The sequence below is a fragment of the Triticum dicoccoides genome, chromosome 3A (assembly GCF_002162155.2).
Source record: "Triticum dicoccoides isolate Atlit2015 ecotype Zavitan chromosome 3A, WEW_v2.0, whole genome shotgun sequence".
Lineage (NCBI taxonomy): Eukaryota > Viridiplantae > Streptophyta > Magnoliopsida > Poales > Poaceae > Triticum > Triticum dicoccoides.
Window position 1 is genome coordinate 519,113,766 of NC_041384.1, and position 22,269 is coordinate 519,136,034.

General features: G+C 48.1%; 3 protein-coding genes across 3 annotated transcripts; 2 read left to right on the plus strand and 1 right to left on the minus strand.

The window, feature by feature from the left end:
- Positions 1-6,595: 6,595 nt before the first annotated feature.
- On the plus strand, positions 6,596-8,623 carry LOC119272510 (anthocyanidin 5,3-O-glucosyltransferase-like; the record flags this gene model as incomplete). The annotated part of the gene is made up of 1 exon (XM_037553980.1): positions 6,596-8,623. A coding segment is annotated over one exon (1,437 nt), but the record flags the coding sequence as incomplete, so codon positions are not given.
- A 33-nt stretch (positions 8,624-8,656) lies between these two features.
- Positions 8,657-10,345, plus strand: LOC119268918. Its single transcript, XM_037550637.1, has 3 exons — positions 8,657-9,234; positions 9,410-9,727; positions 10,093-10,345. Exons 1-3 carry the CDS (start codon positions 9,194-9,196, stop codon positions 10,268-10,270), a joined length of 537 nt encoding a protein of 178 aa, XP_037406534.1. The 5' UTR covers positions 8,657-9,193; the 3' UTR covers positions 10,271-10,345.
- Positions 10,346-20,168: 9,823 nt separating this feature from the next.
- On the minus strand, positions 20,169-21,916 carry LOC119271932 (3-ketoacyl-CoA synthase 6-like). Its single transcript, XM_037553566.1, has one exon. It carries the CDS (start codon positions 21,856-21,858, stop codon positions 20,389-20,391), a length of 1,470 nt encoding a protein of 489 aa, XP_037409463.1. The 5' UTR covers positions 21,859-21,916; the 3' UTR covers positions 20,169-20,388.
- Between the last annotated feature and the right edge of the window lie 353 nt (positions 21,917-22,269).

The following is a 22,269-nucleotide window of genomic DNA, read 5'->3' on the forward strand; positions in this document are numbered from 1 at the left end:
CGAGGACAAGGAGAGAGCGGTAAAGGAAAAAGGCGCCCGAGAAAAGCATGAGGCCATGGTTGGTGAGGTCCAGCAGGAGCTTCAGGACGCCGTGAAGAAATGCGAGTCCTTGGAGTGCCAGAATGCGGACCAAGAGTCCGAACTCGCTAAGGCCCGCCAAAGCACACAAGAGGCCCGGGCCGAAGCCCAAGGCGCCCTCCAGGAGATCCAAGAGGCCAAGAAGATCGCGGCGGGTAAGGCTTTTATTATGCAAAGGAAGTATGTGAGCAAGAGGTATCTCTTACTGACCCGGGTTTTAAGTTCTCCAGGGCCGTTTGCGGATTTACCGCGCAGTGTTTCTGACGCTGTAGAATTCTTCCGGGCCGAAGAGGGGAGCTCAACGGAGAAGCTGTTCTGGTCGCAATACCTTGCGCCAGAACATCCGGTGTCCTTTAGCGACCAGCTAAAACAGTTGGTCGAGCTGCATACGGTGGCCGAACTAGCCATGAAGGATTTAATAATCCGGTTATGGCCTGCAGAAGCTATACCCGGCAGCTACTTCGGCCTCGTGAAGCGGCTGTTCAATGCCTGCCCTCAGCTTGACACCATCAAGCGGTCGGTCTGCATAGAAGGTGCGCGGATGGCCTTTGCCCATGTCAAGATACAATGGGCGAAGATGGACGCCGTCAAGCTCGGGACCGAAGGACCGCCCGCGGGCAAGGAGCACCGCACACCCGAGCGGTATTTTGAAGATGTTCTGAAGGGATCCCGCATTGTGGCGGAGCAATATGCTAAGGACATTATTTTTGAATGAATACATTCATGTAATCCTGTCCTGTATGATGAAAACAAGGCTGATATGTAATATAATGCTTTATTGTTTACTATTTAAAAGTTTTACCTCTTGTGCGGCCATTTTATCATATCTGAGAGTTGGTCAGTCGTCGGCTTCAGCCCCCACGTAGGTAGTACGGGGGTGTTCGGGATGAATCTAAACACTCTTTATCCAAGAATTTGGTCCTTGAAGGAGGTGTTTAGCACAACAAACCAGGAAATCGGACTATGTGGCCTTACCACCCTCACTTAGCCATAGGAGTTTGACAATAAAAATATATGCGCAGCCCCTAGTATCCATACTAGTGTGCTGTAAACACCTGATCGGATAGGAACCGATTCATCGCACAATGCAGAAAAAATCGCTAAAGATTTAAAACCTCCGAAGAGTTGACCGGCTCTCGCCGCATCATGACAGTCAGTTTTCGGCTTTCTCTACTAAGGTGCTCATCCGGATAAACCAGGACACAATCGCAGTAGTTCTCCCTTTGCTACTCTAACCGATATAGTGGAACGTAAGGTAGTAAGCACAGGAGCCGGGCAACCCAACTATTGACCAAAGACACGATTCGGAGCCAATGCATATAATGCTAAATTCGGGGTGCCAGACTATACTGTAAAAAGTGTTCCGACTTTGTTGCGGTATTATGAGGCGCAATGAAGCTCCTGGCGGATTAAAGTGTACCAAAGTGTACGGGTGTGATTTGATAAGATTATCAAAAGGGCAAACTAGTGCCGCAAAAGTTGGGCTGCAAACTGTTTCCATTATAGTTTGATTAATACGTTGAAGCGTATTTGTACAAGTAGTGCAATAAGCAACAGGGCTATTTAATATGCCACAACCAAGGTAGAGCTGCGTGCGGGTCCTGAAAGCAGGTAGAGTGATCGTTAAAGAGACCACCTAGAAATTCCCTTATACGTCAGTACTTTGTGCCGTCTTAGTGTATCTATCATTTTGAAAGGGCCTGTGATCAGGCCGTCGGAAAAGGCCTGTGGAAAAGAAAACCCCGTTTATGCACTATTATACTTTGCCTTTTTTATTCCTTTGCCCCATTTCCAATATAGAGAAGATATTTATGTCCATCCTTGTTTTCAGGCCTTTCCAAAGCAGTTCACTGATGATTACCTCTCAAACCACTTGTATGGTCAGTAGGCGAGGAAGGTATTCATACAACACCCACGGTTCAATATTGAAGTGTTCCTGAAGAGGAGGAAGGATGGACAGTCAATCATCCACAGACACTGGCGTAAAGTTACAAAGACCTTCAACATCAATGAAGGCTCAATATTCGCCATCTGCTTCAGCAGTTTTATAGATGAGATACATCTGTCTGTGTCCCGTCTATGATGCTAATTTCGAAAGGTTATAGATGTTTCATGTGAAACTTGGTCCTGGTGTAGTTGTGTAATGTGGTAGCTGAGTGCTGAAACTATATGATATTGTACTTTGATGTATTTCAATTATGAAAATGAAATATATTGTGTGCTTAATATGAAATGTCAATTAGCTTAATAAATGGATTATGAATAATCAGATAATTAGCCTGCTAATTGGGTTTTTCTATTTCAAACAGTTATTGAGAAAACACCGTGTGTGATTCATTCAATAACACACATAGTTTCTAGGAATAAACCATGTTAGATTAATGAACAATCACACACGACATCCTCTTGAAAACTGTTTGCGTTAGGCCACCTGGCGCACACGTTTACCACATAAAAACTGTGTGTGATGAAAAACCCTTGACACAAGTTTCTTCTAGGCACCGTGTGTGATGAATTCAATAACGCAAACGATAAAATTATTAATACCGTGTGTAATGGAAACGTTATCACAAACGATTTAACCGGGAAAATTGTGTGTGATGTCCTTGTGAACATAAACGTTTTTCTTGGAGCGACTGTGTGGGATGTATATACGAACGGAAACGTTTAGCATTGGCTGACTGTGTGGGATGTACTTACGACCGGAAATGATTTCACCTATATAATTGTATTTTTTTAGCACTATTGTATGTATTTTTGTATTTGAGTGCTCGCCGGTCGCACACGACCTCATTTTACCGAGCGTGTGTGCCAGGAGGGCATATCCCCGATGGTTTCTGGGTCGTTTGGAAAGGACCCCCCTATCGCCCACACTCACTTGGCGACAGTTTCAAAGGTCGTCGCTGAAAAAGGTTAAAAACCGTTTGTTTAGCAGCTCGTTGTACTAGTGTTTGTACTCCTACAGAAGTTTGAGATGACACTTCCACCAGTATGAACCTTCCAATTTGTCTCCTGGGACTGAGTTTGAGTAATAAATCTCCCATATCAGGTTTACCCATGGCAGAGGCTGCTTATTTAAGAATTTTTGGATGTTCTTCATGAGCATAGCTTTGTTATGTGTTGTCACATCCAAAATGCCTAGTCCACCTTGACTTTTTGTCTTACATACTTTGTCCAGCAGGTCCTACAATTATTTGCCCAAACTTTCTCGACAAAAAAGCCCTCAGGTACTTGTTGATTTGAGAGGAGATTGAAGCAGGTAGTGGCAGTGTACTCATAAAAAGATTGGCAAAGCAGAGAAGATTGACTTGATAAGCAATAGTTTCCCATCAACGAAATCATGGTTGAGCAACCTGTCAGTCTCCTCTCAATTTGTTGGCAGATGGTTGTAAAATCCTCAGCCCTCAGCCTATTTGCACTAAGAAGGAGCCCTAGGTAGGTGAAAGGAAAGCTTCCTTGCTTGCAGCCTAATGCATTCAGTAGCAGTTGAACCATGGAGGTCTCCACATTGATAGGGATCATGATTGACTTGTGGAAGTTGATTTTTAGGCATGTGTGTGCTGTGAAATGTTTCAGAAGATTATCCACTTGTTGGAGTTGTCTTGGACTTGCCGGTAGAATCAGAGTTGTATCATCTGCATACTGAATTACTGGAAAATCTTGGTTGGAGTTTGAAGGCAGTGGGTGTTGAATGAGATTTTCTACCATTGCTTTATTCAATATAGTTTGTAGGAAGTCGACAGCTAATACACACAAAAGAGGTGAATATGGATCCCCTTGTCTCACTCCCCTCTTGTAGTGGAATTGCTTCCCAGGCACCCCATTTAGTAGAACTGAGGAGTAACCTGAGCTGAATATCATCTTGCTCCACCTTATCCAATTTTGTCCAAATCCTCTAGCTTTTAAAATGTCCAGAATTGTCTCATGTTCAATCATGTCAAATGCCTTCTCAAAGTCTAGTTTCAAAAGGATCATTGGTTTCTTAGATTGCTGACATTGATGTATGAATTCAAATGCCCAAGCAAGAGAGTCTTGTACAGACCTATTTTTAATGAAACCATATTGGTTTGTATGAACTAGCTATAGGATGATTTCTTGAAGTCCGTTGGCCAGCAATTTTGTAATGATTTTAATTGAGAAATTGAGCAAAGAAATTGGCCTGAAATCTGTTGGGTTCTGAGGATTGTCTTTTTGGGTACCAGAGTGATATAAGACCCATTGATAGGTTGAAGGTCTATGGATCCTAAATAGAAGTCATTGATTAGCTCATAGAAATCCTCAGCAATTATGTTCCAACATGATTTTATAAATGCTCCATTAAATCCATCAAGTCCTGGTGCCTTATCAGCAGGGAATTCTTTGATCGCTTCACCAATTTCTTTTTTTGTGAAAGGAGCTTCCAGCTCTGCCAGATTTTGATTGTTTGTCAGCAATTCCTCTAAGTTAAAGAAATTGCTGATTGGATTGAAAGTCCCCGTCCTATTTTTGAAAGCTCTCCATAAAATAGCAGATTTGGCCTGATGTTTTATGTGCTCTGCTTGATTTTCATCCAGGAGGGATTTGATGCTATTCTTCCTGTACTTAATGGTGGCCTTGGCTTGGAAAAAGTTTGTGTTCTCATCTCCAAATTTGATCCAACGAATTGTTGCCCTTTGTTTCCAATAAATGTTCTGGTAGGACAAGAGATTTTTTAAGTGCTACTTGATAATATTCCTTCCATTTGTTTCTGCAGTGGATAGTGCTCTATATTCTTTCAAAATGTCATGGGGCAGAATTAGCTGGTTGGAGTTTTTAATCAGCATGGCTAATTGGGATATGCTCTTTGACCAGATCTTTAATCCCTTCCCCGGTCTCTTGAATTTAGCTGTAATTTTCTTATTACTTGAACTAGCCTGAACTTCTTGCTCCCAAATATTCTTAACTGTATCTTGAAATCCTGGGATTTTTAACCAGAAATTTTCAAACCTAAAAATAGTTGCTTTGGGGATGCTTGTTCCTATTTGGATAACACATGGGACATGATCAGAAATTGGTTTAGCCAAACAGTAAGCACTGGTATTTGGGTAGTTGAGTGTCCAAGATTCTGAGGAAAAGCACCGGTCCAATTTTTTCAAAAGTGGGGCTTGTTGCATGTTGCTCCAGGTAAAGCTTCTACCTTTTATTGGGATTTCCACCAGTCCCAGATTATTGATTACAGCATTGAAGTTCATCATATCCTGTATATCCCGACCTGGTCTGCTTCTGTTATTGGAATATCTAATGTAGTTAAAATCCCCAACTACAAGCCAGTCCCAGTCTGTGGGCATGTCAATATTTTGAAACCAATCAAGGAATTCTGCTCTTCTCTCAGTATGACATGGCCCATATATGTTGGTTAAAAGATCCATTTGTTTCCATTACAGTTTGTGGTCAATTCTATCGACAGGGCAAAAGTATTCCGAAACATCTTATGTCCTTCAAAGATCTTATCATTCCAGGCCACCAATAATCCACCTGATGCTCCCACAGAAGGTACATATTCAAATTTATTTAATCTTTTGGGCATTGCATTTCTGAGAAATGTAGACTCAACACACGATCTTCTTCATCCACACAATAATAGTCTATGGCGGCTGCCAATCGACCTTGCCCCGCCGAAGCTCCCATTTTGCAGTTGTCGTCCCGTCCAATTCGTCGAAGATCGTTTCCGGCCGACCTTCCAGCCCACATGGGAGTAGGTCATGGAGGCACCACCGGCGCTACCAATGCCACTTCTTGTTCGCTGCCGCCGACAGCTCTTCCGGCAAGTCACAACCTAGTTCATGGTAATGTCAAGCCCATATTATTAATTATGTACTGTATTGAATTTTCACAAGTCCACCAAATTGTTTTGTACAACATTCTGCAATCCATCGTCTACGAATCATTTTTTCAAAAGTCTATCAATTCCTAGTCTCGCAGTATTTTCTAATGGAAACAATAGTCCATCATTTTTTTTCTTTTGCGTATCATTTCCATCTAATTTGAGTGTTGCTGAATGGGCTAGTAGGTTATTTTACCCTATACTAGTCAGCCCGTAAGACCCTGTATAACTAGTCGATTTTATTGTTAGAGCTAGTTTCTTAGAAGTATCACTAACTGAAAAACCACTGCATATGAATAAGTCTGTAGCAACCTTGTTTTTATGAAATCAAACTAAACTGTTTTTGTATATAATCAAATTGAGTTCAGTTCAGCTCTGACAAAGAAGATGCTATATCTTGTTTAAAAATTACATTTGTTAAGCCATAAAGAAGACTATATTTTTTGCAATGAGATAGACCCCATTTTAGAAATTGGCATAGGTCCAGTGATTTCAGCGGCCCGGTCCTGAGTGTGCGTGATTCATTCGGCTTTGTAAGAGGGTCACATTATCATGTATCTTTTGGCTGTGTGCTATATTTTTTTTAACAGTATACAGGCACATGCGCTCATATACACGCGCATACACTCACATCTATGAACATACACACGCATATCCTATCCTTATAAACACCTTCGAAAGATTGAGCCGGCATATCATCTTGAAATTTACGAAGTCACCATAGACACCTCGTCCAAAAATAAATGTGAGCACCAGGACTTGAACCCTGATGGACTGGAGTTTGGCAGGCTGCTTGTGTCGCATGGCCTCGCGGTCATCGTCGTTCAGCGTGGCCTTCCGGCCGGCAACGCCACAGCTCCCGCGTCCTCCCTGTACGGCAACGGCGACGCTTCAGCCAGCCCCTTTCTCTCTTTCCACTACATCCCGGAGCCGCCACTCCCGCACGGGGTGCCGGAGGGCGACCATGTGGCCAAGGTTTTCGAGCTTACACGCGCTTCCAACCCTGAGCTCCGTGATTTCCTCCGCGTCACCTCCCCGGCGGCCCTCCTCCTCGACTTCTTCTGCTACAGCGCCGCCGATGTCGCGGCAGAGATCGGCATCCCGGCGTATTTCTTCTTCCAGAGTTGCACGGCCAGCCTGGCTGTATTGCTCCACCTGCCCGTCATCCACGGGCAAAACGATGTGAGCATGCGTGACCTCGGCGGCGAGCTCGTGCACGTGCCTGGCGTCACTCCTATACCGGCGCACGACCTCCCCGCTGCTTTCCTCGATCGGAGCAGCCTGAGCTATAAGCATTTCCTCGCCTTGTCCGAACAGCTGTGCAAGTCGCACGGCGTTATTGTGAACAGCTGCCGATCCCTGGAGCCGCGCGCCACCGACGCCGTCGCCTCCGGCCTCTGCACGCCCCCGGGGCGCACGACACCGCCCTTATTTTGTGTCGGCCCACTGGTACAATCTGCGGAGGTAGCCGAGAAGCAAGGCGAAGAGTGCCTTGCGTGGCTAGACACGCAGCCGAAGGCCAGCGTGCTGTTCCTCTGCTTCGGCAGTATGGGTCGGTTCAGCGCCGAGCAGATCAAGGAGATGGCGGCGGGTCTGGAGATGAGTGGCCAACGGTTCCTCTGGGTCGTACGCAGCCCGCCGGGCGGCAACGAGCAGCCGGGCGAGCCGGAGCTGGACGTGCTGCTCCCGAATGGCTTCCTGGACAGGACTAAGGACAGAGGGCTGGTGGTCACGTCGTGGGCGCCGCAGCGGGAAGTGCTGGCCCACGAAACAGTGGGCGGGTTCGTGACCCATTGCGGGTGGAACTCGGTGCTGGAGGCGGTCATGGCGGGTGTGCCGATGCTGGGGTGGCCGCTGTACGCGGAGCAGCGGATGAACAAGGTATTTTTGGTGGAGGGGATGCAGCTAGGCGTGGCGATGGAACCAGGCCCAGATGGCTTCGTGACGGCAAAGGAGATCGAGGGGAAGGACACTTGGCTGATGAGTTCTGATGGCGGGAGGGAGCTTCGGGAGCGTACTTTGGTGGCCATGAGAGAGGCAAGGGAGGCCCTCAGCGCCGGTGGGGATTCCACGGCGGCACTTCTGCAGCTCGTGCAAAGGTGGATCATATGACAGGCCTTTTTTTTTTCCGGTGGTTTGCAGGGATCATATGAGACTATCCATGATGGGAATAACATAGGTAGTAATATCATACATATCTAGATAGAATAGATGATGTGGCAAGTAATAAATGAAGAAAGAGAAGAAAATAGTAACATAGCTAGTTACTAGTAGTATGAGTAACATCACACATATCAAGGCAAGATGTGTCTATAGCTTAATAAATGAAGTATTGTATATTACCACACATATATTACTCCTCACTATAGAGATAATAACATAGACTAGTAACATGTTTATGTTACTACTCTATGTTACTACTCATTGTGGCTAGTCTGGCAAGCTCTGTTTGCCTGCCCCTGCATGCCAGAGCAGCCACACCTTCACTAGTTTGATGTGTCGGTCATGTTCTTTATCAATATTCTCGTCAATGTAATCACACAGAATTCTCTTGTGTCTTCCTGAGGCAAATGGCCGGTTAATTACATTTCACGCCATTAAATTCGTGCAACCAAATGTACCGCAAGAGTTGGTCTTGTAGATGCAACTCTGAGTGCATACACTCCAGAAACCTTTCGTATTGAGGGTATCGTTACAAGTAGTATCCTGCATGTCAACAAGATAATTTTGCTGGGGTGACATACCATTAAATTAACAAAGAAAAAGTTTGATATGTGTTATGCATGACAATGAATGAAGTTGTCTAAAATCTAACATATGATACTATCTGCTAGGGTATTACATGCATGATACTCCCTCCGTTCATAAATATAAAATGTAATATTTTAGTATGTACTACATGAGAGTGGCGTTTTGGTGGCCGAGCACCCTGCAGGCCGGAATCTGGCGCCGTGCAGTAGAGCGCTGTGATGCGTGCACGCTTATTTTGTCAGTTGTATACGGTAGCTGCTAATTTGAAATACATCGGTGCCCTGGGCTGGTGTGCCAGGCTTGTACGTGGGCCTCGGGTGCGCCCTGGATACACAGGCACTTCCTGTGCTTGTTGGGCTCGTTAGAAAACAGCTCATGTAGGTGATGGGTGGCAGGTGCGATATTAATCCTGGGCCCAACTGGCAACGCAGGTGACTTAACGCCCCAGAGCGGTGCTTCTTCCTACCCTCGTCAGTCATTCATCCCCTTCCAGTTCGTGGCTGTGCGGAGCGGCGTTTCGCCATGGATGGCCTCGAGTTCTTCTTTGAGGAAGCAGAATCAGGGTGAGCTCGAATTTCGCTCCCTTTTCCTCGTTGCGTTGCTTGCCCAAGAGAAGGGTGTGTTTATTTGATTTTGGCCTTCAAAATCTTGAAATCGTCTCTGATCTGTCCTTCAGTAATTCTTTCTACGTGATGATGTTTTGGATCTAACTAGGTGAGGATTTTATATCTGCTACAGATTGGTACCCAGGGCTGATGCGGGTGATTTGTTGGGTGGAGGAATCGATGTTGTGGAGTCTGTGGTTGCTTCCATCCATGAAGGGCGCGGGCGCTCCTCTGATGTGATTTCTTCCGAGCCGATGGATGACAGCAATGCCAAAGAGCAGTTGAGAGTGGTGGGGGCGAATCTCGGGTCATACAACAACGGTGGGAGCGAGGTCGTTGGCGACTCGAACGATGTGAAGGCTCAGAACACTTCCTCTGCATCAATAGGAGAGGAGGGAGATGCAGAAGGCGTCGTTGTCAACAAAACAAAGGCTTCCTGCTGGACTCGACGGTAAGAAACACACACTCATATGTTATTGATTTGCTGCTGGAACAGAAATTGTACCTCCAGGACATCGTTTTTTGCTGTAGGGCCAGAAATTTGGAACTCCATCGAATTGCCTGTAGCAAGAGAAAAAACATATACAGAGTTCACCGCCGTGTAGACACAAAAATCATTTTATTTTCAACTCGTTTTGATCATTTTTGCTAGCTGGGGCAACATAATGCTTGCATTCAGTTTTCGTTAAGCTATATCATCTTTTGCTGATTTCCGTATCAACTGAGAACACATTATTTTGTCAGAAAAATCACTGTTAGAATCGGTCTGTACAAGTAGGAAGTACATGTAACAACGTTTTTTTGGAGGGTATGCAGAGTCAGGATTGGCAACGCACCAGAAGAGAGGGATGCCAACCCAAGCAGAGTCCCTGCCCTCGAGGTTTCCATGAGAGCTTATGCAGAAAACAAGGGTGGCACCGTTGTTAACCCGTCGCTCGGAACTAGCTTTGACACGGTTGAAGAAGCGTATGAGTTTTACAACCTATATTCCTGAGAGATGGGGTTTGGCGTTCGGTATGCCAAAAGCAGGTTGAACGTCCATCGAAAAAAATGCATGCAGGAGTTTGTATGCGCGTGCGCGGTGAGCATGATTCTAGGAAACAAAATGAGGCTTACACTGTCGATCGGGCACTTGTAGAAATGCTTGCCCTCATTTTCGCCTTCTTTCCCACCGATGTTGGTCTCCACCTAAACCTCGCCGCAGTCCGGGCACATGATGAGCGGCAAGTGCTGGTGCCTTTGCCTGGAACGAACTGAGGATGAAGACGAAGCCATGTCGAGCTTGTTTGGGCAGGGTGCGGCTGCGACGAAGAACCATCTCTCCTATAAATAGCCGGCCAGGCAAAGGCAACGGCAGTATACTTAACGTTCGACTCAAACGGCTCCCTGTCGTAGCCCATGTTGACGGGTCAACTCCGGTGCCGTGTACGTGAGTGCCTGTCTAGATGCTGTGCTGCACTGATGTACCTGATAGTGTACGTGTGCCCGCAATATTTACTTAAAAAGCAAATACGAAGGCTCGGCAACTGTCTCTGGCACGAATACGCTGGAAATACGGTCGCGTATTAATGGCTTGCACCGATCGCCACGAGCAGAGACGGCACTGATTCCAGCCTGCACGGTGCTCGGCCACCAAAGGTCATTTTCGGTACTACATACAAAATAAAATAAATGAACAAACACATCAAAATGTGTCTACATACATCCGATTTAGAAGAAGAAAATTAAATCATCTTATATTTATGAAAGGGGAGTACTAGACTACTAGTACTAGACTACTAGTACACGACACTCCTCACTGCGAGCACGAGCAGCTAGTTTACCGTCGGTTCGACGTGGCGCTGTCAGCTGGTCCGACAGCCGTTAGACGCCGTTAGACGGCGCTGTTCGTTCTGTTTCCTCTCGCAACCTAAAAACCCGCTCGGGCGACTAGGGTTTCGCGGTGGACTCGACGGCGGCCGCCAGATTGGATCGGCGGGCCGCACCCAATACTCCGGCGAGGGATGGAGACGGCGTCCGCAAGCGCAAGTAAGGGGGCGACGCCCGAATCCTCTCGGACGGCTAGGGCAAAGCTGGAAGAAGCACTCGGAAAGATGGGTATCACCGAGGAAGAGGCTACACCTCTGATCATCAATGATGCAGATGAGGGCCAACCGAGGAAGTGGTTGATCGCAGGCAAGGTCCTTCACCGCCAGATGCTCCATATTCATACAATCACCAACGCTCTTCGGCCGGCATGGGGTAACCCTAAAGGACTACAGTTCAGATCCACGGGAGATAACACTCTCGTGGCGGAGCTTGATTCCCAGAGAGATTGAGATAGAATTTGGATGGGGTCGCCATGGCACATTAGCAAGCATGCTATCATATTGGCAGATTTTGAGGATCACATGAGGCCCGATGATGTCTCGTTTGACCGCCTCCACATGTGGATTAGAGTGCCCAATTTGCCATATAATCTCAGGAACAAGGCATGGGGCAAGCTGATTGCGCAACAGATTGACAAGGAAGCTTCACTGGTCCAGTTTGATCACGTGGGTGGATTCCTGAGAGCAAGGGTCTCGATAGATGTCAATAAACCTCTTCGGAGGTGGATCTTGATCAACTCGGCCAAAAGGAAGAAGGAGGAGGCTTATGATATTCAGTATGAACATGTGCCCCACTTCTGTTTCTCTTGTGGCCGCCTGGGACACAATGATGCCTTCTGCCCCACTCCGAGGCCTAGAGACAAGAATGGTGAACTTCCTTTTGGAGTGAAGCTGCGGGCACCGGAGGAAAGGAAGAAACCTTCATCCGGAGAGTATGAACAATCCTCGGGCCCGAGCAGCAGGCGTGAATCAAAGAACTCGAGCAACGCGGCGGACCCCCCCAGAGGTGACCTCCCCTGTCAAAAATCGGTCACAAGTAAAACGCAAAGAGGCACCTCAAAAGGTGTATCGCTCGGTTGTGCAGGCCCTCCTCCTCACCAATGGAGACAATAATGTGCTTGGGACAAAAGGTGCAGCCTCTGGAGAGGTAGACCGTGAAGAGGAAGGTGAGGAGGGTGTGGGGGAGAGGGAAACCAAGAAGAAGAAACCAACACGTGAAAATTTGGCAGCCTCTGCAGGACAGAGCTGCCCGTCCCAATGAGTATCCTTAGTTGGAATTGCCGGGGGCTTGGGAACCCTGAGGCAATTTGTGAGCTTCGCAATGTGGTGAAGCAAGAAGGGCCCATCCTCGTCTTTGTCATGGAAACAAAGGTGAGGGCTGCAAGGGTGGAAAACCTGAAGTTCAGTTTAGGTTTTGATGGATGTTTTGCGGTGGACAGTGTGGGGTTGAGTGGTGGCATCGGACTTTTTTGGTCCAATGATGTATCGGTCAGCCTAACAAATTATAATACTGGCCACATAGATGTTGTGGTGCAGAAACGGAATCAAGGTGCAACGGAGTGGAGATTCACCGGCTTCTATGGTGCTCCAAGAGCTAGTGATCGTCACAACAGTTGGTGACTTTTACGTACCCTGCTCATGTCCCCTCATGGAGCATGGGTTTGCGTGGGTGACTTTAATGAAACACTGTATGGGGATGAACACTTTAGCCGGGCAGCCCGGCCAGAATGGCAGATGAGAGCGTTTCGTGAAGTAATCGAAGAGTGTGCCTTCCAAGATTTGGGATGGACAGGGGTTCCCTACACTTGGGATAATCGACAGGCGGGAGATGCTAATGTTAAAGCCCGCATCGACCGCGCCTTTGCCAATGAGGCTTTCCGGCAAATGTACGGACACACACAGGTTCGGCACATTAGTGCAGCGGAATCAGACCACTGCTTTGTGAATCTAGTGTTCTCGGAGCAGCGGGGGAATGGGAGTTCTATAGGGACCTCATCCTTTCGTTATGAAAACGTTTGGCAAACACACCGCGAGTATGAAACAGTGGTGGCGGAGTGTTGGAAAGGCCAGCACCGTGCACCTGATCTGCAAGGAGTTCTTGACTCCTTGAACACAATGCAAGACAGGCTTGCACCTTGGGGGCAGAAAGAGTTTGGATGCCTTGCAAGGACAGTTCGAAAGCTCCGACAACGGTTGGAGAAACTACGGAAACAATCTGTAGGGCGAGGACCCTCTGATGAGGAGAAGAGTACCATGCTGAAATTAGGGGAAGCCTTACGGCAGGAGGAGATTTGGCTGCGGCAGCGGTCACGCGTGCTGTGGTTGAGAGATGGCGACCGTAACTCCGCATATTTTCAAGCCCAAGCAAAGCAGAGGCAGAGGATGAATAAGATCATGGGTCTTCGGAGAGCAGACGGATCGGTTTGTGTGAATGCACAAGAGGATAAGGCGGAAATTATGGGTTTCTACCAACAGCTTTATACATCGCAGGGTATCTCTGATCCCAGCGAGTTATTATCACATGTACCTGCCCGCGTCACGCCGGGCATGGATTTGGCTATGGAAAAGCCTTTCGAACCAGGCGAGGTGCGTAAGGCTCTGTTTCAGATGCATCCATCAAAGGCACCAGGAGTCGATGGATTCACAGTGGGTTTTTTCCAGAAGCATTGGAAACTTCTTGGCGATGAGGTGACCACTGCGGTTCTGGGATTTTTGAATGGTGGGGAGCTACCAGTGGGCTTGAACGACACCTCGATCACACTCATCCCCAAGGTGCGTAACCCATACCATCTCACAATATCGACCTATCTCGTTATGCCCGGTTCTGTACAAGTTGGCTGTCAAGGTCATCATCAACAGGATGCGGAATTTCATGGATGAGCTCATCAGCGAGGAGCAAAGAGCTTTCGTCCCCGGACGCCTCATTACTGACAATGTTCTGGTTGCATTCGAAAGCATTCATGCCACACGGCGAAGGAGGAAGGGGAAGAATTACTCTTGCGCAATCAAACTTGATATGATGAAAGCTTACGACAGAGTTGAATGGAGTTATTTGGAAGCTATCCTATCCAAGATTGGTTTTGGCGCAGACCTTGTCAGACTTGTTATGAAGTGTGTGACATCAGTGCGCTTCTCAGTACGAGTTAATGGAGAACTATTGCCTTTCTTCAACCCATCTCGGGGTTTGCGGCAGGGCTGCCCTATGTCGCCATTTCTTTTTCTACTCTGTGCAGAAGGATTTTCTTCCTTGCTCAAACATTATGGCACAGTGGATAGAGGGATTTGAGTCAACTATCACACCCCTTGGGTAAATCATCTGCTCTTCGCAGATGATAGCCTCATGTTCATGAAGGCTGATACTGAGAGTGCGAACAGATTGAATGCGATTTTGCGCATCTATGGTAGTGCCTCTGGTCAGCGTGTCAATAGAGAGAAGAGTGCCATCTTCTTCAGTCCAAACACCCCAATTGATCAGCGACAGCTTATCAAAACCACCATTGATGTACATGCTGAAACTTTCAGCGAGCGTTACCTTGGTCTCCCAACAGCCGTGGGCAGGATCACCAACGGCACATTCGAACATATAAGGGAAAGATCAAGAAGTTGCATGCAGGGATGGTCAGAGAGATTGTTTGCGTGTGCGGGAAGGGAAACTCTGATTAAATCCATCGCACAAGCCATCCCCACATTTAGCATGCGTGTGTTTCTGCTGACAAAGAAGGTATGCAAGAGCTTAACGACTTGCATGGCCAAGTTCTGGGGGAGTAGCTCCATTGATAAACGTGCTTTACACTGGATATCATGGAAGAAGCTTGCAACACCTAAGTGCAAAGGAGGAATGGGTTTTCGGGACCTTCATCTTTTCAACTTAGCAATGCTTGGCAAACAAGGCTGGCGGCTTATGACAAATCCTAACACCTTGTGTGGCCGAGTTCTGAAAGGAAAATATTACCCCAATTCTGATTTCATGCAGGCTTCAGCACCGGGCTCCTCCTCGGCGACTTGGAGGGTGATTATCGCCGGGCGGGAAGCGCTGCGAACGGGGCTCATTATGAGGGTCGGCAACGGATCTTCTATATCCGCGTGGTCTGACCCATGGGTGTCCGGCATAGCCAACTTTATTCCCACTCCCAGGATAGCAGATTTGGTGTCAAAGGTCAGTGATCTTATTGATACGGACAACTGGACATGGCAGTGGGATCTTATTCAAGAGACATTCCAGCCATCCGATGCGGCAGCAATATTGAACATTCCTTTGAGAACCGGCGGTGGCGAGGACTTTTTAGCATGGGCACATGATGTTTCAGGCAACTATACCGTTAAATCGGCGTACCGAGCTCTAGTGACTCGCAACGAGCGTCAAGCTCAAGAGGAAGGGCAGGATACCGGAACTCCAATCGATGAGCAACATGTATGGGACAAGTTGTGGAAACTTAAGGTGCTGCCCAAGGTCAGGGTATTTTTTTGGCGGGTTCTGAGAGGCATTTTACCTGATGAATGCACTTTGCTACATCGACACCTGCGAGAACAAGGAACTTGCAAGCTTTGCTTGGCTTATGATGAGGACTTGGAACATGCTCTACTTAGATGCAGCCATGCAAAGCAGTTTTGGGAAGAGGCCGAGCAGCTGTTTGACTTCGACATGCCCACACTCCAACCCCTCACCTGGGCAAAGGATGTCATCTGCAGCGACACACTCACCACCAGGGATCGCTCGATACTAGTCTCGGTGATGTGGTCTATATGGCACTCAAGGAACAAGCTGACTCATGGCGAGGACAAGCTTGATCCGGCGACCTCGGTCCGCCGCACGAGGGAGACACTAGCACTCCTGGACATTCCCCGGCAGCAGGCGCTAATGTTGCCGGGACACGGTTGGCGCCCTCCAGACCCCGGATTCATCAAGATCAACACGGACGCAGCCATACATCTTGATGGCGGCAAGGGTGGTGCAGGAGGCGTCGCTCGCTCCCCGACCGCCTTCCAAGGAGCGTGGAGCAAGCCCTATCCTGGGGTAACAGATCCCCTCATAGCTGAAGCTTTGGCGGTGAGGGACGGCGTGATCTTCGCTAAACTAAGGGGCTTCTCAAACGTCATCATGGAGACGGACTCTGTGGAGGTTGTAAACCTCTGGGCTACTCGTCACGACTCCCGTTCGGTCGTGGCTCCTATTTTGTTAGATATTGGAGAGCTTACCACTTGTTTTCATCTTTTGATATTTGTCATGTTGTAAGATCAGCTAATGGGCCTGCTCACATCTGTGCTAAGCATGCTTGCACGATTGACAGGACCGATAGTTGGCTCGATAACACTCTCGGTTTCCTGGTCAGTGCCATGTTGGCGGACTGCCCAGCGAATACCTTCAATCAATAAAGCTCTCTATTAGCCTGCAAAAAAAAGTTTACCGTCGGTTCATGTCATTTCGTAGCCGGCAAAAATTCGCAGGGAAACCAGGTGCGGGAGCACACACCTGCCCGGCCCTACCAAGTCGTCCGATTGCTTTGCGATCCGTAAAGTGGTTGGATCCCGCAAAAGAGCACAATAAGGTTTAAGTTCTAACTTTTGAAATTTACGATTTTGTCGGTCACTTCATGGTTGAAACTAAGCTTATGTTTTTGTCGGTCGCAGGTACTACAATTTATGATTTTGTCGGTCGCTCGTAGTAAGTTTCAACTTTTGAAACTTAACAAAAAATTTAAAATTCATCAAAATATATTCAAAATGAATCTCATTCAAAATCCTTTCTCACGAGAAACACAAATATGGAAACATAATTAATTTTAATTTTTTTGTTCAAGATATAAATTTTTATGAAAATCAGGAGCCAAAACAAAAATCAAGCGTGAGGGGCTCGGTGCCCCCGCACCTGCGTGCCACAAATCCTCTCCCTCATGAGGGCAAGTACAGTAAGGTACAATCAACAGACTGTAAGGAGTAAAATAACATTTCTATGCTTAGTTGGAGGGGAGAGGATAAGAGAGAGCACGTAAGCGGGCTCTTATGCCAGCTACAATACGTGCTCCTAGTCACTATGTGAGAGTGAAAGATGAGTCATGTATTAATAAAGTAGCACATATACATATCTAGAGCTAATTGTTATACATGTTTGACATGACATTTTTTTATAGCCAACGGTTGGCTAACTATTAACAATGCTCTGTTTCTAAAAAAAAAACAATGCTCTGACCGGGCCATGAGTAGGTAGCATTCTTAGAGTGCAACGTGGACACAATTAAGGACCTTACAGTTTCGAATGCCCACTTGCCCGTGGATCCATCCCATCGTTCTTTTTAATGCGGAACATTGCCGGTCGACTCCATTACCAAACACGCCAGCAATCGTAAAAAGAGAGGTGGGTGAGTGCTCGTTTTTAAACCATAACATGGACACGTTCTACTGTTTTCGCCGTGGCCAAACGATGGTTCTACGTGTTCCGTTTTCAAAACCAAGCAAAGTAATAATTCATGGGGCGATCGGGCACGCGCGTGACCCAATGGGACGACGAGAGCTCCATTGTCCCAACTTGCGCGATGAGGCGGCCGGGGTCTGGACCAGTGGGGCAACATTAACACTTGCAACGATGGTCGGATCGAGCACGCTACCTCGATCGAGATCCCAGCTCGCCGCCACTAGCTAGCTGCGAGCATTCATGCGTGTGTGCATGTTTGACTGTTCCCCCACGTCCGCCTGTTCGGTATAGCGCCCTCCACCACTCTGGAGTCTGGATCCGGCATGGCCGTGGATACTACCTGCACCCGTCCACTAGGGATTTATATCGTATGCAGACCCGATCTAAAGACTTGCCTACCTAGTGTGCTGTTCATGCATGCATGTCATGGGCCGCTTTATTATTTTGGATCTACAAGGTGGCACCATTTCTCCGATAGACTGTTCCTCTCTTTTCTCCTTCTCTTGTTTATCAAACCTTCTTCTCCTCCGTTGTTTTATGAAACGCAAGAAATATTATCGCCTCCTTATTTTCATATAAGTTGGACTTAATTAGTGAGCCATCTTACGTATATCCATACAGCGCGATGTACACGGGGCAGTGAGAGCATGTGTGGGTCGTCCGTGAAAAGCTATATCGCACAAAAAGACATCCCTTCCAATTCATGCTACTATTCATCCGTGTTTTGTTAAGGTTTGCGTCCTGCTGAAAAAGACGAAACCACGGCGGCCCCTGAAGATGGATTAGGGTTCTCCTCATCTAGGTCTCGTCCCTACGGTGTGACTAGCATCATTGATGGGCGTGTGGATGTGTGTCTCCGACGGATCTGTCCTTGGTGGATTTGCTCGGAGCTGGTCGTTGTCCGTCTACGTTCATGTGTTTTCAGTTTGGATCCTTCCGATCTACGTTACTCTTCATCGACGGTGATTGCTGTTCGCTGTGCTGGTTCTATGTGGCCTTAGCACGACGACTTTACGACTCTCTACTACAACAGATTTTGCCGTGCTCCGGCGAGGGAGGGACAATGACGGTGGCGCGTCTTCGACTCACTTCAGTCCTTATAGTCGTCGCCACTGGCGGAGCTACGTGTTACAAAAAGAGGCTACGGCCCGCCCAGTCGGTAGCAAATGCACTAGAGGATTGAGGGTAGGCTGAGCTGTGAGAGAGAAAAATAGTGGATTCCTTTGTACTGCCACGCCCACTTTTGACAGCGTAGCTCCGCCACTGGTCGTCGCTAGGTGGTCTACGGATCTATCTGTAATTTTTATTATTTTTGTTGTTCGTTGTACTGCCATGATTGAACATGAATAGATCGAAAGTTTCTCGTAAAAAAAAGTTTTGCCCGATCCGGTGAGGGAAGAACGACGACGGCGGCATGCCTTCTACTCCATTCGGTGCGATGTATTGCCATGATTAAAGAGGAATAGATTAGAAGTTTTCGCGTAGAAAAAAACATCTCTTGAAACCTGAGAGCATCCCTAGTGGCTTGCCTAATTTGATAGTCTATATCTACATATACACACAATGGTGTAAAAAGATTTTCTTTTAGACAACCTAAGTTTTCCAGTGGATTGTCTATATACATGATGTCTATATTTTCTTTCATATATTTTAATAGTATCTTATAGCAGCTATATTTTCTAAAAATCATATGTTGGTCATTTATGAGTTGTTCTCATTTATTTTTTTCATCCGCAAGACATATAAAGGAGAAAATAAACCAGCCGCGAAATTATTTTAGGTTCAACACTAGCAACACCCTATATAATTTACGAGAAATAAACAATAGCAACAGGTTCAACCCTGATGAGGCGACGGTCCAGGCGCAACGACCTCCGTGTCCAGCGCCGGCGCAGCCGCCTCCCTGCCGACGTCCTCCAATTGCTCTGAATTGGTGAATGGCTGAGCTCATGAGCCAACATTTTTGGTTTAGACATTGTGGCTTGGTTGTCCAAATGTGAACGACGGGTAGCTAGTTTGGACATTGTCTAAATTTTAGATGACGCAATAGACAAGCCATTGAAGACATTTTTTGGCATGTGGTAGTCTAAATTTGGTATAGACCACCATTTGCACAAGCCACTAGAGATGCTCTTAAAGATATACTTTCAAATTGAGTATTAGCCTGGTTCTACAACATTGCAACATAGGATGCACATAACCAACACTTTATTAAATAAGTGCAGTACAACAATGCCGTGAGCAGCGCATGCACGCCGAGCGAGTTTTCAATGAAAGGTGTACTGCCTTCGCCGACACTCGTTGCCCCATACTTTAACAGTTGAAGCCAGTGTTATCCTGCTAGAAGACACGACCGAATGCAAAAACTTAACCATATATCCACAATTCCACACACGTGTTGCACAAACATATTTTAAATTTTTTTATTCGCAAAAATAACATTTTTTTAGTATCTTGAAACAATAATGCTACACGCACGGACTAATACGGACGTTTACGGGGCGCGACGCTAGCAAAAAAACAGAATGTGGGATCGCTTCCTAGTCAGCCCCGTAAACACCCGTATTAGTCCGTGCGTGTAGCATTATTGATCTTGAAATTACAAAGTTGTAGTCGGTGAGCCGTGTACACGTACAGAACGGACTTCAATATTGTGGGATTCAATCAATAATTAATACAAATACATCAAATCAACATCATTGGCCTGTACTTTTAGCCTACTGGTACTAAGTAAGGTATGAAGCTAGGATTCCTTAAACCCTTCCCCATGCGACATGATCCAAATCTAGACAGGTATACAATGCACGTAAATTAAGTGCAGCAGAGAGCTCCCCCTCACATGTCCTTGTCGATTTCGGGCAGCTGCACGGGGTAGCGGGCGACGCACTCGGCCCACGGCCCGTCGGCGTCGCCGGCCGGCTTGACGCACTCCCACGAGACACTGTTGCAGTCGAATCCGGCGCCGAAGGAGATCATCCACACCCTGTCGTCCTTCTTCATCCGCCCCTTGGCCTCCAGGTACGCCAGCTCGTACAGGACCGAGCTGCTGGACGTGTTGCCGAACCTGTGCAGCGTCATCCGCGACGCCTCCACGTCGTCGTCGGAGAGGCCGAGGCCGTCCTGAACCTCGTCGATCACTCCACGCCCGCCCGCGTGGATGCAGATGTGCTCGAACGCAGTGCGGAAGTCCGGGCGATACAGCCTCACCTTGGCGCGCCCTCTTAGGAGCCTCCGCTTGAGCAGGGACAGCGCGACGAGGAGCTGCTCCGTGGCCGGCAGGACGAGGGGCCCGAAAGCCGCGATGTTGTTCTTGAGCGCGTAGCCGGCGGTGGTGGCGAGGTCCTTGGAGAGGCGGATGCCGGTGTTCCCCTTGTCGTCCTCCTCCTGGAACACGCAGCGGTAGTCCGCGTCCCGTGCGGCGGTGACGGTGCGCACCACGCGCCGGAGACGAAACCGCGCCTCACTCGCGGAGTTGGAGAGGATCATGGCCGCGGCGCCCATGCGGAAGAGGCAGTTGGGCAGCAGCATCGCACGCTCCGTGCCCACGTAGTACTGCGACGAGAGGATCTCCGTGGACACTATCAGCACGCGCGTGCCTGGCGGCGCCACCTGGAGGATTTTCCTGGCGAGGCCGACGGAGACGAGCCCAGCGCTGCAACCCATCCCCGACAGGTTCATGATCTTCACGTCGGAGCGGAGCTTGTACTTGTTGACGACCATGTCAGCAAACACCGGAACCGGCGTGAAGATGCTGCAGTTGACGATGAGCACGTCGATGTCGGCTGGCTTGATGACGGCCGTCTTGGCGAACACGTCGTCGACGGCGGCGAAGATGACCAGCTCGGCCTCGTCCCGGGACGCCTTGAGGCTGCGGTCCGGGGGCATGTAGTGGTACGCGTCCGGCACGCATGTCTCCTCGCCGAGCCCGGAGCGCTCGAGCAGCCGCATCGCGAAGGCGACGCTCTCCTCGTCGACGAGGTACGGCATGAGGTGCGCATGCTCCAGACACGTGGCGAACGGCGTGCGGTAGCAGGGCTTGGGCCGGAAGCAGCCGTACTCCACGAGGTACACATCCCGCAGCCGCCGCATGCGCCGCATCTTCTCCATGGCCGCCGCCAGGATCGCCGCCATGAAGACGTAGACACGCGGCAAGGCGAGCATCTGGTCTAGGATCTCTTCGGGGCGAATGGGCCACGCCCTCCCGACCACGGCGGCAGCGACGGCCACCGCCAAGACCCCCAAGAAGTTGTCCACGACAAGTCGGCTCACCATCATGAGGAATTTGACGTGAGGTGACGAGCCCATCGCGTGTATGTCCTCTTCCTCGTAGTTGGACTAACTGGACAAATGTGATGTGAGAGCGGGGAGAGGCCATGGTGTGGTTTAAAAGGCGCGCGAGACGTGGGCATTTCAGGAAGTGAGGACAAGTTCTATGGTAGAAGAGTGTACTACTAAAATCCCGGTGCTTGTATTTATTCTGGATTTATTTCAAGATTTTCGACGATGCACATTCAGTGGGAGGAGACGTTTCCGTCGACGATGAGGTGTCTAAGGTGACTTCGTAAATTTCAAAATGATATGTCGGTTCAGGGGGTGTTTGTTTCGAGAGACTTTTTTGTGTAGGGACTAGAAAAAGTCCCTCTTAGAGACTTTTTCACCAAACGGGAGGGACTTTTAGGGACTAAACTAGGCATTTGGGACTAAATGAAGAAGACT